The sequence below is a fragment of the Helianthus annuus genome, chromosome 16, assembly GCF_002127325.2.
Source record: "Helianthus annuus cultivar XRQ/B chromosome 16, HanXRQr2.0-SUNRISE, whole genome shotgun sequence".
NCBI lineage: Eukaryota > Viridiplantae > Streptophyta > Magnoliopsida > Asterales > Asteraceae > Helianthus > Helianthus annuus.
Window position 1 is genome coordinate 187,607,545 of NC_035448.2, and position 10,988 is coordinate 187,618,532.

At 41.8% G+C, this 10,988-nt stretch overlaps 2 protein-coding genes across 2 annotated transcripts; both read left to right on the plus strand.

The window, feature by feature from the left end:
* Positions 1-5,963: 5,963 nt before the first annotated feature.
* Positions 5,964-7,657, plus strand: LOC110918706 (cytochrome P450 89A2). Its single transcript, XM_022162982.2, has one exon. It carries the CDS (start codon positions 6,001-6,003, stop codon positions 7,519-7,521), a length of 1,521 nt encoding a protein of 506 aa, XP_022018674.1. The 5' UTR covers positions 5,964-6,000; the 3' UTR covers positions 7,522-7,657.
* Positions 7,658-7,781: 124 nt separating this feature from the next.
* LOC118488008 (protein ANTAGONIST OF LIKE HETEROCHROMATIN PROTEIN 1-like) lies at positions 7,782-9,861 on the plus strand. Its single transcript, XM_035984973.1, has 2 exons — positions 7,782-8,640; positions 8,773-9,861. The coding sequence occupies exons 1-2, from the start codon at positions 7,802-7,804 to the stop codon at positions 9,482-9,484; spliced, it is 1,551 nt and encodes a 516-aa protein (XP_035840866.1). The 5' UTR covers positions 7,782-7,801; the 3' UTR covers positions 9,485-9,861.
* Positions 9,862-10,988: the final 1,127 nt, after the last annotated feature.

The window sequence follows — 10,988 nt, forward strand, 5'->3', positions numbered from 1 at the left end:
TTAAGTAAAACAATTAACCTTAGTTAAAAAAACATTTAAGTAAAACAATTAACCCGTTCAGGATTACTTGGATCCTTCAAAATCCCGAAGAAAGGACACCCATTCTGTTTGATAACAAAGTCAAAACTACAATAAACACTTATAATGTTTAGATGCACACATCAATATAAAATTATTAAATTAATTGTATTAGAGTATATATTATCTTTATTATCATTATCACATAATATTGTATTTCCTTTTGTATTTTAGGAATGCTCCATCAGTGGCTACATTATAGGCTTTAGTTAAGCCACTTTGGGTATATATTGTACCATCGAGATACTGTGAATGAGACACACAAATTCCTCTAAATTACAAGTCTCTTTATGGTATCAGAGCTGATACCGTGAAGAACCCTAGCAGCCATTTTTTTTCTATTATTTTGATCAATCAACAGCACTCATGGGAGACAAAGATTCGTCTACTACTCTCAAAGAAGATGCCCCAGCCGCCGCCAAACTTCTCCACCCGGTGTACTCCGTAACGAATATACAAAACAAGGTGCGTGTTCTTGACGGTACTAAAGTCACATACTCGTCATGGACGAAACTCTTTACTCTTCACTGCAAAGGTTATGAAGTTCTTCAACACATCGACGGTACCGACCCACCCGAGAAGACAGACCTGACTTACGAGTCATGGGTCAAGATCGATTCGATAGTGCTCCAATGGATTTACGGCACCTTATCGGATGATCTTCTAGTTCGTATTCTGGACACCGAGGTAACTGCACGTGAAGCATGGCTCAAAGTTCATGACATCTTTCTCAATAACAAAGGGGCACGTGCAGCCGCCTTAGAATCCGAGTTCAATAGTCTCCAATTGGTCGCATGCTCCTCTTTAGAAGATTACTGCCAGAAGTTGAAGAACATTGCTGAACAACTAAAAGATGTGGGACGCACAGTCGATGAACCCCGTCTTGTCACTCAACTCGTGCGGGGTTTACCTCCAGAATATGACATCACGTCCTCTCTCATAACCAATGCTTCGCCGTCATGGGACATCGCTATCGGTATGCTCCAGTTAGATTACCAACGCCAAATGGCGCGTCAACCGTCATCAAACACCGTCCTTCTCACTCCCGGAAATCATCCTACTGGATCTCAAACCTCGCATGACTATCAAAATCGGTATGCAGACGGGCGTTCAAATCAGAATTCATACCGTGGAAGGGGTCGAGGACGGAACGGTCGAGGACGAAATCAAAATCGCAATCAAGGTGGAAGAGGTCACCACTCTCAACAGTGGCCTCAACCTCCTGCCTATTCAAATCAACACTCCAACTACTGGAGCCCGCCACCATGCCCATATCCATCGGTTCCCAGCCCACAATCTCAATGGCCCAGCACGCAAACTCAGCCTGTATGGAACGGCCCAACCCAGCAAAATAATTGGTCAAACAACGGACCGCAAGGCCCACATCGTACTCCACAGTGGCACAACAATGGGCCGCCAGCAGGCCCACAGTCCGGAGCTGCACATCTGACTTATCCAGGTGGTTCTGTGAATGCTTTAAGCCCCACCGAACTCGGTGAAGCTCTAACTAATGTTCATCTCAATGCTACCGATCCGAAATGGTACATGGATACAGGTGCGTCCTCTCATATAACTCGTGACAAACAGAAAATTTGTTCCCCTTTACCATTATCACCTGTTAATACTATATTCGTGGGTAATGGCCAACGCTTACCGATACTAGGAACCGGAAATGGTTTTCATCAAACACCTAACAAAACCTATCTTTTACAAAACATTCACTACTCCCCATCCATAATAAAGAATCTTTTATCGGTCCGCCAATTCACACGTGATAACCTTGTCTCCGTTGATTTTGACCCTTTTGGTTTTTCTGTGAAGGACCTCAAGACGGGACAGCTCATTTCACGCCATGACAGCCCCGGGGATCTTTACGCTTTCAACACTTTGCTGCCTGATCGTTCCATCTTAATTTCCACAAATAATGAACCTAGATGGCATAACCGTCTAGGCCACCCCGGTGCTCCGGTTTTAGATGCTTTGTTTCGTACCTTTAAAATTCCATGTAATAAGATAAAAGATTCATCTCTTTGTCATTCGTGCCAAATTTCTAATAGCAAAAGACTTCCATTTTACGATTCCAAATCTATTACATATGCTCCATTTGATATAATACATTGTGACTTGTGGACGTCGCCAATACTTAGTAACACAGGTTATAAATATTATATGGTCTTGATCGACAATTTTACTCAGTTTGTATGGGGTTATCCATTAAAATTCAAGTCCGAAACATTTTCTACGTTTGTTAAATTTCATCGTTTAATTCACACTCAATTTAATTGCACCATTAAAACTTTTCAATGCGATCATGGTGGTGAGTTTGATAATAAACAGTTTCAACAATTTGGTGACAACAACGGCTTACTTTTCCGTTTTTCATGCCCTCATACGTCTTCTCAAAACGGTAAAGCTGAACGGATGATTCGTCGTCTTAATGACATCATTCGTGCTCTTTTATTCCATGCTCACCTTCCACCCAAATTTTGGGTCGAAGCCCTTCACACGAGCGCCTACCTTCACAACATCCTACCCGTGAAACGTTTGGGATTCAAAACACCAACCTATGCCCTCTACAAATGTGAACCTACATATGATCATTTGAGGGTATTTGGCTGCACTTGCTATCCTAACACATCCGACACACTACCTCATAAATTGCATCCTCGCTCCATTCGCTGTGTTTTCCTTGGTTACCCCCCGAGCCATCGCGGGTACCGTTGTCTTGACCCGACCACGGGCAAAACAATAATATCTCGCCATGTCACATTTGATGAAGAGAACTTCCCGTATCACACTTTGATCCCTCAACCCGCTTATAACTTTCTTGACGATGAAAACTTATCCACGGTTGCATCACAATGGTTCGCGACCTCCACTGCTCAACCAAATCCTGGTTCATTTACTACCTCTCCACCCATGGCCCAACAATCCAGCCCGTTCACATCATTTGCCCCACCACATACGACCCAAATCTCTAACCCACTACCAATCCCTCAACCACCCATGGCCCAACAATCTTCCTCCCCTACCCACCTTTTCACGGACACAACCTCACCCACTCCCTCTAGCCCACACATGGTCCAACAATCTCCTATCCAACATAATACCATACCATCTCCAACCTCCAGTACTCTTCCTACACACCACACTACAACAGAAAACACACACCCAATGATCACTAGATTAAAATCCGGAATCACCGTTCCCAAACAAAGACTAAACCTTCACACCACTACTTCCGCTCATATCTCTCCTGTCCCTGCCACTTATCTTAAAGCCATTTCTGATCCTAATTGGTTAAGCGCCATGCAAAACGAATTTAGTGCTTTGCAGGCTAATGGTACTTGGGAATTGGTTCCGCGACCCATGGATAGCCCGATTATACGATGCATGTGGCTATTTCGTCACAAGTTTAAATCCGATGGATCTTTGGAAAGATACAAAGCAAGACTAGTGGTGAACGGGAAATCTCAAACCGTTGGGGTTGATTGCCATGAAACGTTTAGTCCGGTAGTAAAACCGGCTACCATTCGCACAGTGCTATCCCTTGCGGTTTCACAAAAGTGGCCAATCCACCAACTCGACGTTAAAAATGCTTTTTTGCACGGTGATTTAAAGGAAACAGTTTACATGTACCAGCCTCCCGGATTTGTGGATCAACACTACCCGAACATGGTATGTAAACTCAAAAAGTCTCTATACGGGTTGAAACAAGCCCCACGGGCATGGTACAATCGGTTCTCAACATTTATTATTTCGAAAGGTTTCAAAAGCAGTACATGTGATTCATCCCTCTTCGTGTATCGAGGCACGCATCATACCGCTTATCTTCTACTTTATGTGGACGACATCGTAATCACGGCATCGGATAACAAGTTCTTGCAAACCATCATCGGCACACTCTCACGAGAGTTCTCCATGACAGACCTTGGTAGCTTACACTATTTCTTGGGTATTAATGCAGCCCGCAACACACAAGGTCTTTTTCTCTCACAAGCACAATATGCAAAAGAGATTTTACAAAGAGCATCCATGTCAACGTGCAAACCATGTTCCACTCCAGTTGATACAACCTCCAAACTAAGTGCTACAGATGGTGATCTTCTTTCAGATGGAACTCTTTACCGTAGTCTCGCCGGGGCACTGCAATATCTAACGTTCACCCGGCCTGACATCACGTATGCGGTACAACAGGTATGTTTGTTTATGCATGCTCCACGTGAGCCACACTTTGCGTTTATGAAACGCATCCTCCGATACATTCAGGGCACGCTTGACTACGGTCTTCAGTTACATTCATCCTCCGGTCTATCTCTCACGGCTTATTCAGATGCGGACTGGGGAGGGTGCCCGGACTCACGCAGATCCACGTCAGGCTACTGTGTATACCTAGGAAATAACTTGATTTCATGGTCATCCAAACGGCAACCCACCGTATCTCGGTCCAGTGCTGAAGCTGAGTACAAGGGTGTCGCAAATGCTGTCGCTGAGACCAGTTGGATAAGAAATTTATTGTATGAGTTGCATGTTCCGGTTACAAAGGCAACCATAGTCTATTGTGATAATGTCTCGGCAGTGTATCTGACTGAAAACCCAGTTCAACATCAACGAACTAAACATGTTGAGATAGATATTCACTTTGTTCGTGAGAAGGTTCGTATGGGACATGTCCGGGTTCTTCACGTTCCGTCGTCATTCCAGTACGCCGATATCTTTACCAAAGGCCTCTCGCGCCAATTGTTTCAAAATTTCAGATCCAGTTTGAGCGTCAGATCCCCACCCGCTCCAACTGTGGGGGGCTATTAGAGTATATATTATCTTTATTATCATTATCACATAATATTGTATTTCCTTTTGTATTTTGGGAATGCTCCATCAGTGGCTACATTATAGGCTTTAGTTAAGCCACTTTGGGTATATATTGTACCATCGAGATACTGTGAATGAGACACACAAATTCCTCTAAATTACAAGTCTCTTTAAATTGTTCATGATTCTTTCAGAAAATCAACAAAAGCAAAAAAAAAAAAAAAAAAAAAAAAAAAAGATCAGTTGCATACAAATCCACAATAAATATTAACCCAAAAACTTCCAGTCAATATGCACATGTAGAATATTTTCAGCCATGTTGTTCTCTATAAGTGAGATATGACTCTCAACTTAAAATACATGTGTATGTATATTATATTAAGTTAGCTGAGATATGGCTCAAGTTCATCATTCAATCTTAAAGATGAAAAGTGTTATAATTTTAAGTTGGATATTTTGATTTACATTTGACTATTCATTTCTAAAAATGAAATCTCCTTGAACTCTTTATCAATTCATCATTTACAATATTTAATTTAATTAGTTCTAACTACCAGTTCCATGATCCTTTTATTTAATCAAGTTTTTTTTTCTTAATGGAATAGCTACTGATGAGCAAGTTGTTTGAAATGGGTACAACAACTCCCTTTAAGAAATGCACTCGACAAGGTAACCCTTACGAAATAGCTTAGACACCCATACACATTTCTTTAAAGATGCCAATTTCCAACTGAATTGATAAAAAAAAAAAAAAAAAGAACCACTCAAACGCTGTGGACGTTGACATATCACCCCACTCCACAAGTGACATGGGCCGTATAGGTGAACAAAAAAACTGAAGCGGGCTGTATTGGTGGGTTTAAAAACTGATAAGAGCCGTAATAGTCATAACGGTGTCAAGTGAGCCATTTCCATAAAGTGATACCGGACGCATTCGTGGAAGAAAAAAGTGACACGCCCGGTATCACTTCCGTCAATATCGCCAACCATAGTTTTTTAGTATGGAATATGGGTCCAACAGACCAATAATTGATTTGGATGACTAATTAAATTATAGTAACACAACATGATTGATCTAAATCACTCTCTCTCTCTCTCTCTCTAAAGACCATGAATCGACAATCAGCATCATTTGTGTCAAGGATGGAGACCTGGTTCATAATAGTCGTCTCCCTCTGCATCGCCGCCCTCATCCGATCCATAATACTCCACCGGAAACACCATAACAAACTACCACCAGGACCATCACTCCTTCACTCCACCTTCCTACACCTAATCTCAAAACCTGTTCTCATTAATCTCAAAACCCGGTACGGGCCCATCTTCACTCTTTACACCGGTTTGGTACCTTCCATCTTCATCACCAGCCGTTCTCTCGCCCACCAAGTTCTTGTTATAAAAGGTGCAGTCTCCTCTGATCGCCCAAAGTTCTTCCTAAACTTCAACATCGGCACTTGCTCCTACGGGCCTACTTGGCGACTCCTCAGGCGAAATCTGGCAACTGAGATCATGCACCCTACCCGCATCAAATCATATTCATGGGCTCGCAAGTGGGCTTTTCATATTTTAATTAGTCGTCTGTTAGAAGAGAAGGATGATGCTGCCGGAGTTAAAGTGTATGACCATTTTCATAATGTTATGTTTAGTTTGTTGGTGTTGATGTGCTTTGGAGAAGAGCTTGACGAGAGTCGAGTTGATGAGTTCGTTAAGATACAACGTGAGATGTTGTCGGTAGTTGTTTCAGGTAAGCTCAGTAGGTTCCCAGGCAGGTTGGGGAGGTTATTGTTTAGAAACTTATGGAAACAGTTTGAGAAATTGCGTGATGATAGAGAACAAATGTTGCTTCCGATTATCAAGTCTAGACTAGAGTCGGATTGCTTGGATGAGCATGGAATCATGGCTTATGTTGACACTTTGGGGAAACTACGGCTTCCGGAAGATGAAGTTGATAATAGAAAGGGTGGAAAGCTCACTGACAAGGAGATGGTTAACTTGTGTAGTGAGTTTGTCACTGGTGGGACAGATTCAACCTCGAGTGCTCTACAATGGATCATGGCTAATCTAGTGAAGCATCCTCACATTCAGAGCAAGCTTTATGATGAGATCGTTGCAGTCGTGGGACCGGTAGAGGTGGACCCAGAATCGGTTATAAACGAAGAGGATATACAAAAAATGCGTTACTTGAAAGCGGTGGTTTTGGAAGGGCTGAGGAGACACCCACCAATTCATTTTCCGCTACCCCATAGGGTCATGAAGGAGATGGAGGTCGAAGGTTACACGATTCCCGAGGGTGCCACGATCAATTTCATGGTGGCTGAGATGGGTTTGGATCCCAAGGTCTGGGATGAACCCTTGGAGTTCAAACCAGAGAGGTTCTTGGTGAATGATGATGTGTTTGATATAAGTGGAAGCAAAGAGATAAAAATGATGCCTTTTGGTGCTGGAAGAAGGATATGTCCTGGTTCCGATTTGGGTTTTCTTCATTTGGAGTATTTTGTCGCGAATTTGATTTGGTATTTCCATTGGACTGTTCCCAATGGTTATAATGTTGACTTTTCGGAGAAGGCTGGGGCGACTGTGATCATGGAAAATCCTCTAAGAGCACGAATATCTTCTAGGGCTGGAAAATGAACTTGTTGAGTCCAAACATGCATACCAATATGTTTACAATGTACAAAATTAAGAAGCCACTAGAACTTGGATGTTTGAACTTTGAATTACCGTCTTAATGTAAACTTACCTTATATATATGATTTACGTTCAATAAGGCATGTGCTTCTACAGTTGGTAGATCATATGACAAGAGTAGTGGGTAAACTTGCTACGAAAAAAAAAAAAAAAAAAAAAAAAAAACAAAGGTTAATGGGGTTGTGCCCCCTTTTGAGGTCGGGGGCGGCACTTTGTGAGGTTAATGGGAAATGTCCTTTGTCGGGTTCAATGGCAAGTCCTAAAACCTATACACCTTCTAAGGGTATACGGGGCGCATTCGGGGAGGCCATCGGTGAACGATTTCCCCGATCGGGAACACCGCCGCCGTCCCCGCGGTATCCCGAATCGGGGCTGGAAATGGGTGGGGGTTTACCGCTTGGAAATGCACGATGTTCGAGATTTGACCGTTTACAAACGGTCGAAATTTAAAAAAAAAAAAAAAATCAATTTTTTTTTTAAAACAATATATATACTAACCAATCTTAATCCATTTTTTACCACATTCACAACAAACCAACACCAAAACTCTAAAACTTTTATATCTTTTAAACACAAAATGGATTCCAAGTTCCCGTTTCTTTCTCCCATACCCGACTTTCCCGACGATGACGATACCGGGTCAAGCGATAGTAGCTTAGTTTTCTTCCAAAATCTCATCCAACAAGCGGAGCTACTAGACACGGCATCGTCTAGTAAAAAAAAATATGTCCGTCGGGATCGTGTGGGGGGCCACGAGACACTCATGGCCGATTATTTCGATGAAAATCCAAAATTTAGTGAAGATACTTTTCGTCACAGGTTTCGTATGTCCAAGTCGTTGTTCCTAAAAATTGTTAGTGACGTGCAAGCGTATGACGAGTGGTTTCAAGAAGGCTTAGACGGGAGAATGAAGAAAAGCTTTACACCGTTGCAAAAGGTTACTTCGGCAATTAAACAACTTGCAACCGGTAACCCACCAGACGAGGGGGACGAGTATTTAAATATGTCTGAAAGGACCTCTCGTGAGTGCCTTGAATATTTCTGCGAGACGGTTTGTAAAAGGTATGGCGGTGAATTTATTTTTTTTTTCTAGTTCGAATGTTTTTTTTTTAATTTAATGAAATGTCTTTTTTTTTTAATTTAATGAAATGTCTTTTATTTTAATTTAATGAAATGTCTTTTATTTAATTTAAGGTATGGCGGTGAATTCCTACGTAGACCAACGAGCCACGACATCGCGCTATTGTATCAGGCTCATGAGGATAGGCATCACCTACCTGGCATGTTAGGGAGTCTCGATTGTACACACTTTGTCTGGAGAATGTGCCCCACAGAATTGCGTGGACAATACATGAGAGGCGATCATCAATACCCGACGGTTATGTTAGAAGCGGTAGCGTCTCAAGATTTGTGGATTTGGCATGCTTTTTGTGGGCCAGCGGGTTCACAAAACGATATCAACGTGCTGCAACAATCTCCGTTATTTCTTGCTCAACGAAATGGAACGGCGCCAAATTGTCCATTTCAAGTGAACAACCATTTATACAAACGCGGGTATTATCTTACTGATGGGATCTACCCTACTTGGTCCGTGTTTGTGAAGTCTTTTCCATATCCACACGACCCGAACGAAAAAAAATTCAAGAGGCAACACGAGGCCGCAAGAAAAGATGTGGAACGGGCGTTTGGTGTGTTAAAGTCGAAGTGGGGAATACTAAATCGTCCAATGCGTTCGAAAACGGTGAAAAAAATAAGGTCCATCGTGTATACGTGCCTTATTTTACACAACATGATTATAAAAGACGACGGAAGGGCGATAGCACCGGTTCATATTCAAGATCCTCCAGTCGAACCCGTCTTCGATGATACAGCCTATACGGAGCTCATTGACGAAGACACGCATTAGAGGCTAAAACACGATCTCGTTGAGCATCTCGGAAGTTTAGATTTGCCTCACCTTGAAGTTGATTCGGACGAGGAGTAGTTTGTTTTTATATTTTTTTAGGTTGAATGTATCTTTTTTTCTAGTTCGAATGTTTTTTTTTTTAATTTAATGAAATGTCTTTTATTTAATTTTTATTTTTACTAATCTTTTTTTAATTTATAAAACATGCATTATTTTAGAGAATAAAAAAAAAAAAAAAAAAAAAAACAACTCACCTAATAGGTGAGTGCCGCCATCAAAACAAGGTATTAGGGGAGTGTATTAGGTGAGTTGACGTGGCACCATGTGATTGGCTATGTGTAAGATGGGGGACTCACCTATTAGGTGAGCACCCCTTACACCCTAAGGCCATGTGTAGTCATAAAGCCCCTTGTGGGGCGTTATACGACACGTGTCGTGCCACGTCATACGAGGGCTTTATGGGACGTTATATCATTAGAGCCCGTAGTTATAAAGCCCCTACCCATCATTACCTATTTAATAATTTTCAATTTTATTAATTAATTATAAAAAACCCTGCTTAAATTTGATTGGTCCAAATTTTGAAAACTTCCCCCATACCAGCGCTATATAGATCGCGCTCCCCCACTTTTTTTGCCTCATAACGCCGCCCGTAATGGTGTGCCAGGCGTTATGAGGGCGTTATAAGAGAAAAGGGCGCCATATAAAGCCCCACTACGCATTACCTAATACACAAGTGTGTAACTTGCAAGTTTGATGCACCGTTTCTATAGGTTGTTGGTACACATGCTTGTAACGGCAAGTCAAACTAGTCACAGCTGTACATCATCAACTTCTAACGTTTGTTTCACTATTAGGCCACCCGTAGTGAGGTGTTTTTTTTTAATTCAAAAAAAACGCCGGAAAACGCCCCGGATCCCATTACACCCGGCGTTTCCGGGCGTTTTTTTTTTGTTCAAATTTGTTGTTGGCGTTTTTTTTAAACGCTCATTTTGTTTTGTTTTGTGGAATGGTTGACCCACCATGTGTTTGACCAGCCAATCACCATTTGTTTCCTTTTTTTTTAATAATTGAAAGGGACGTTATTGGAATAATGCCCCACTACGCCACTTTTGCTATAATGCCCAACGCTGACTAGTATGCCACGTGTCGGATAATGCCCCATGATGGGGGCATTATTTTTGTTCACCACTATGGGTGGTCTTAAAAGTAGTCTTCACGAACATGTAGATTACCATGTGTTTGACCCTTTGCACAAAGCGTAACGAGGTTCACTCCATCGTTGTAATTAGTTTTGACTCTCATATATATTTGTCCAACTCTTGACATAACTAACAGTGTGTGCGCGTCCGACTCATTATGCCAGTGCATATAACCTATTGAAATGATGCGTCCCGTTTAGTTTTTCTTTCAATAACTACGTTTAAAAAAGTTCGTCGCGTTGTTGGTGAATATCTTTTGTTATTTAGTCTGTGTTTACATGTGTTTTGAAATCACTACGGGC

What these genes read in the sequence shown, in the direction of transcription:
- LOC110918706 (XM_022162982.2), top strand. Translation starts at nt 6,001, where the DNA reads ATGAATCGACAATCAGCATCATTTGTGTCAAGGATGGAGACCTGGTTC.
- LOC118488008 (XM_035984973.1), top strand. Translation starts at nt 7,802, where the DNA reads ATGGGAAATGTCCTTTGTCGGGTTCAATGGCAAGTCCTAAAACCTATA. An exon ending in TGCGAGACGGTTTGTAAAAG is followed by an intron (nt 8,641 to 8,772) that starts GTATGGCGGTGA and finishes ATTTAATTTAAG; the next exon opens with GTATGGCGGTGAATTCCTAC.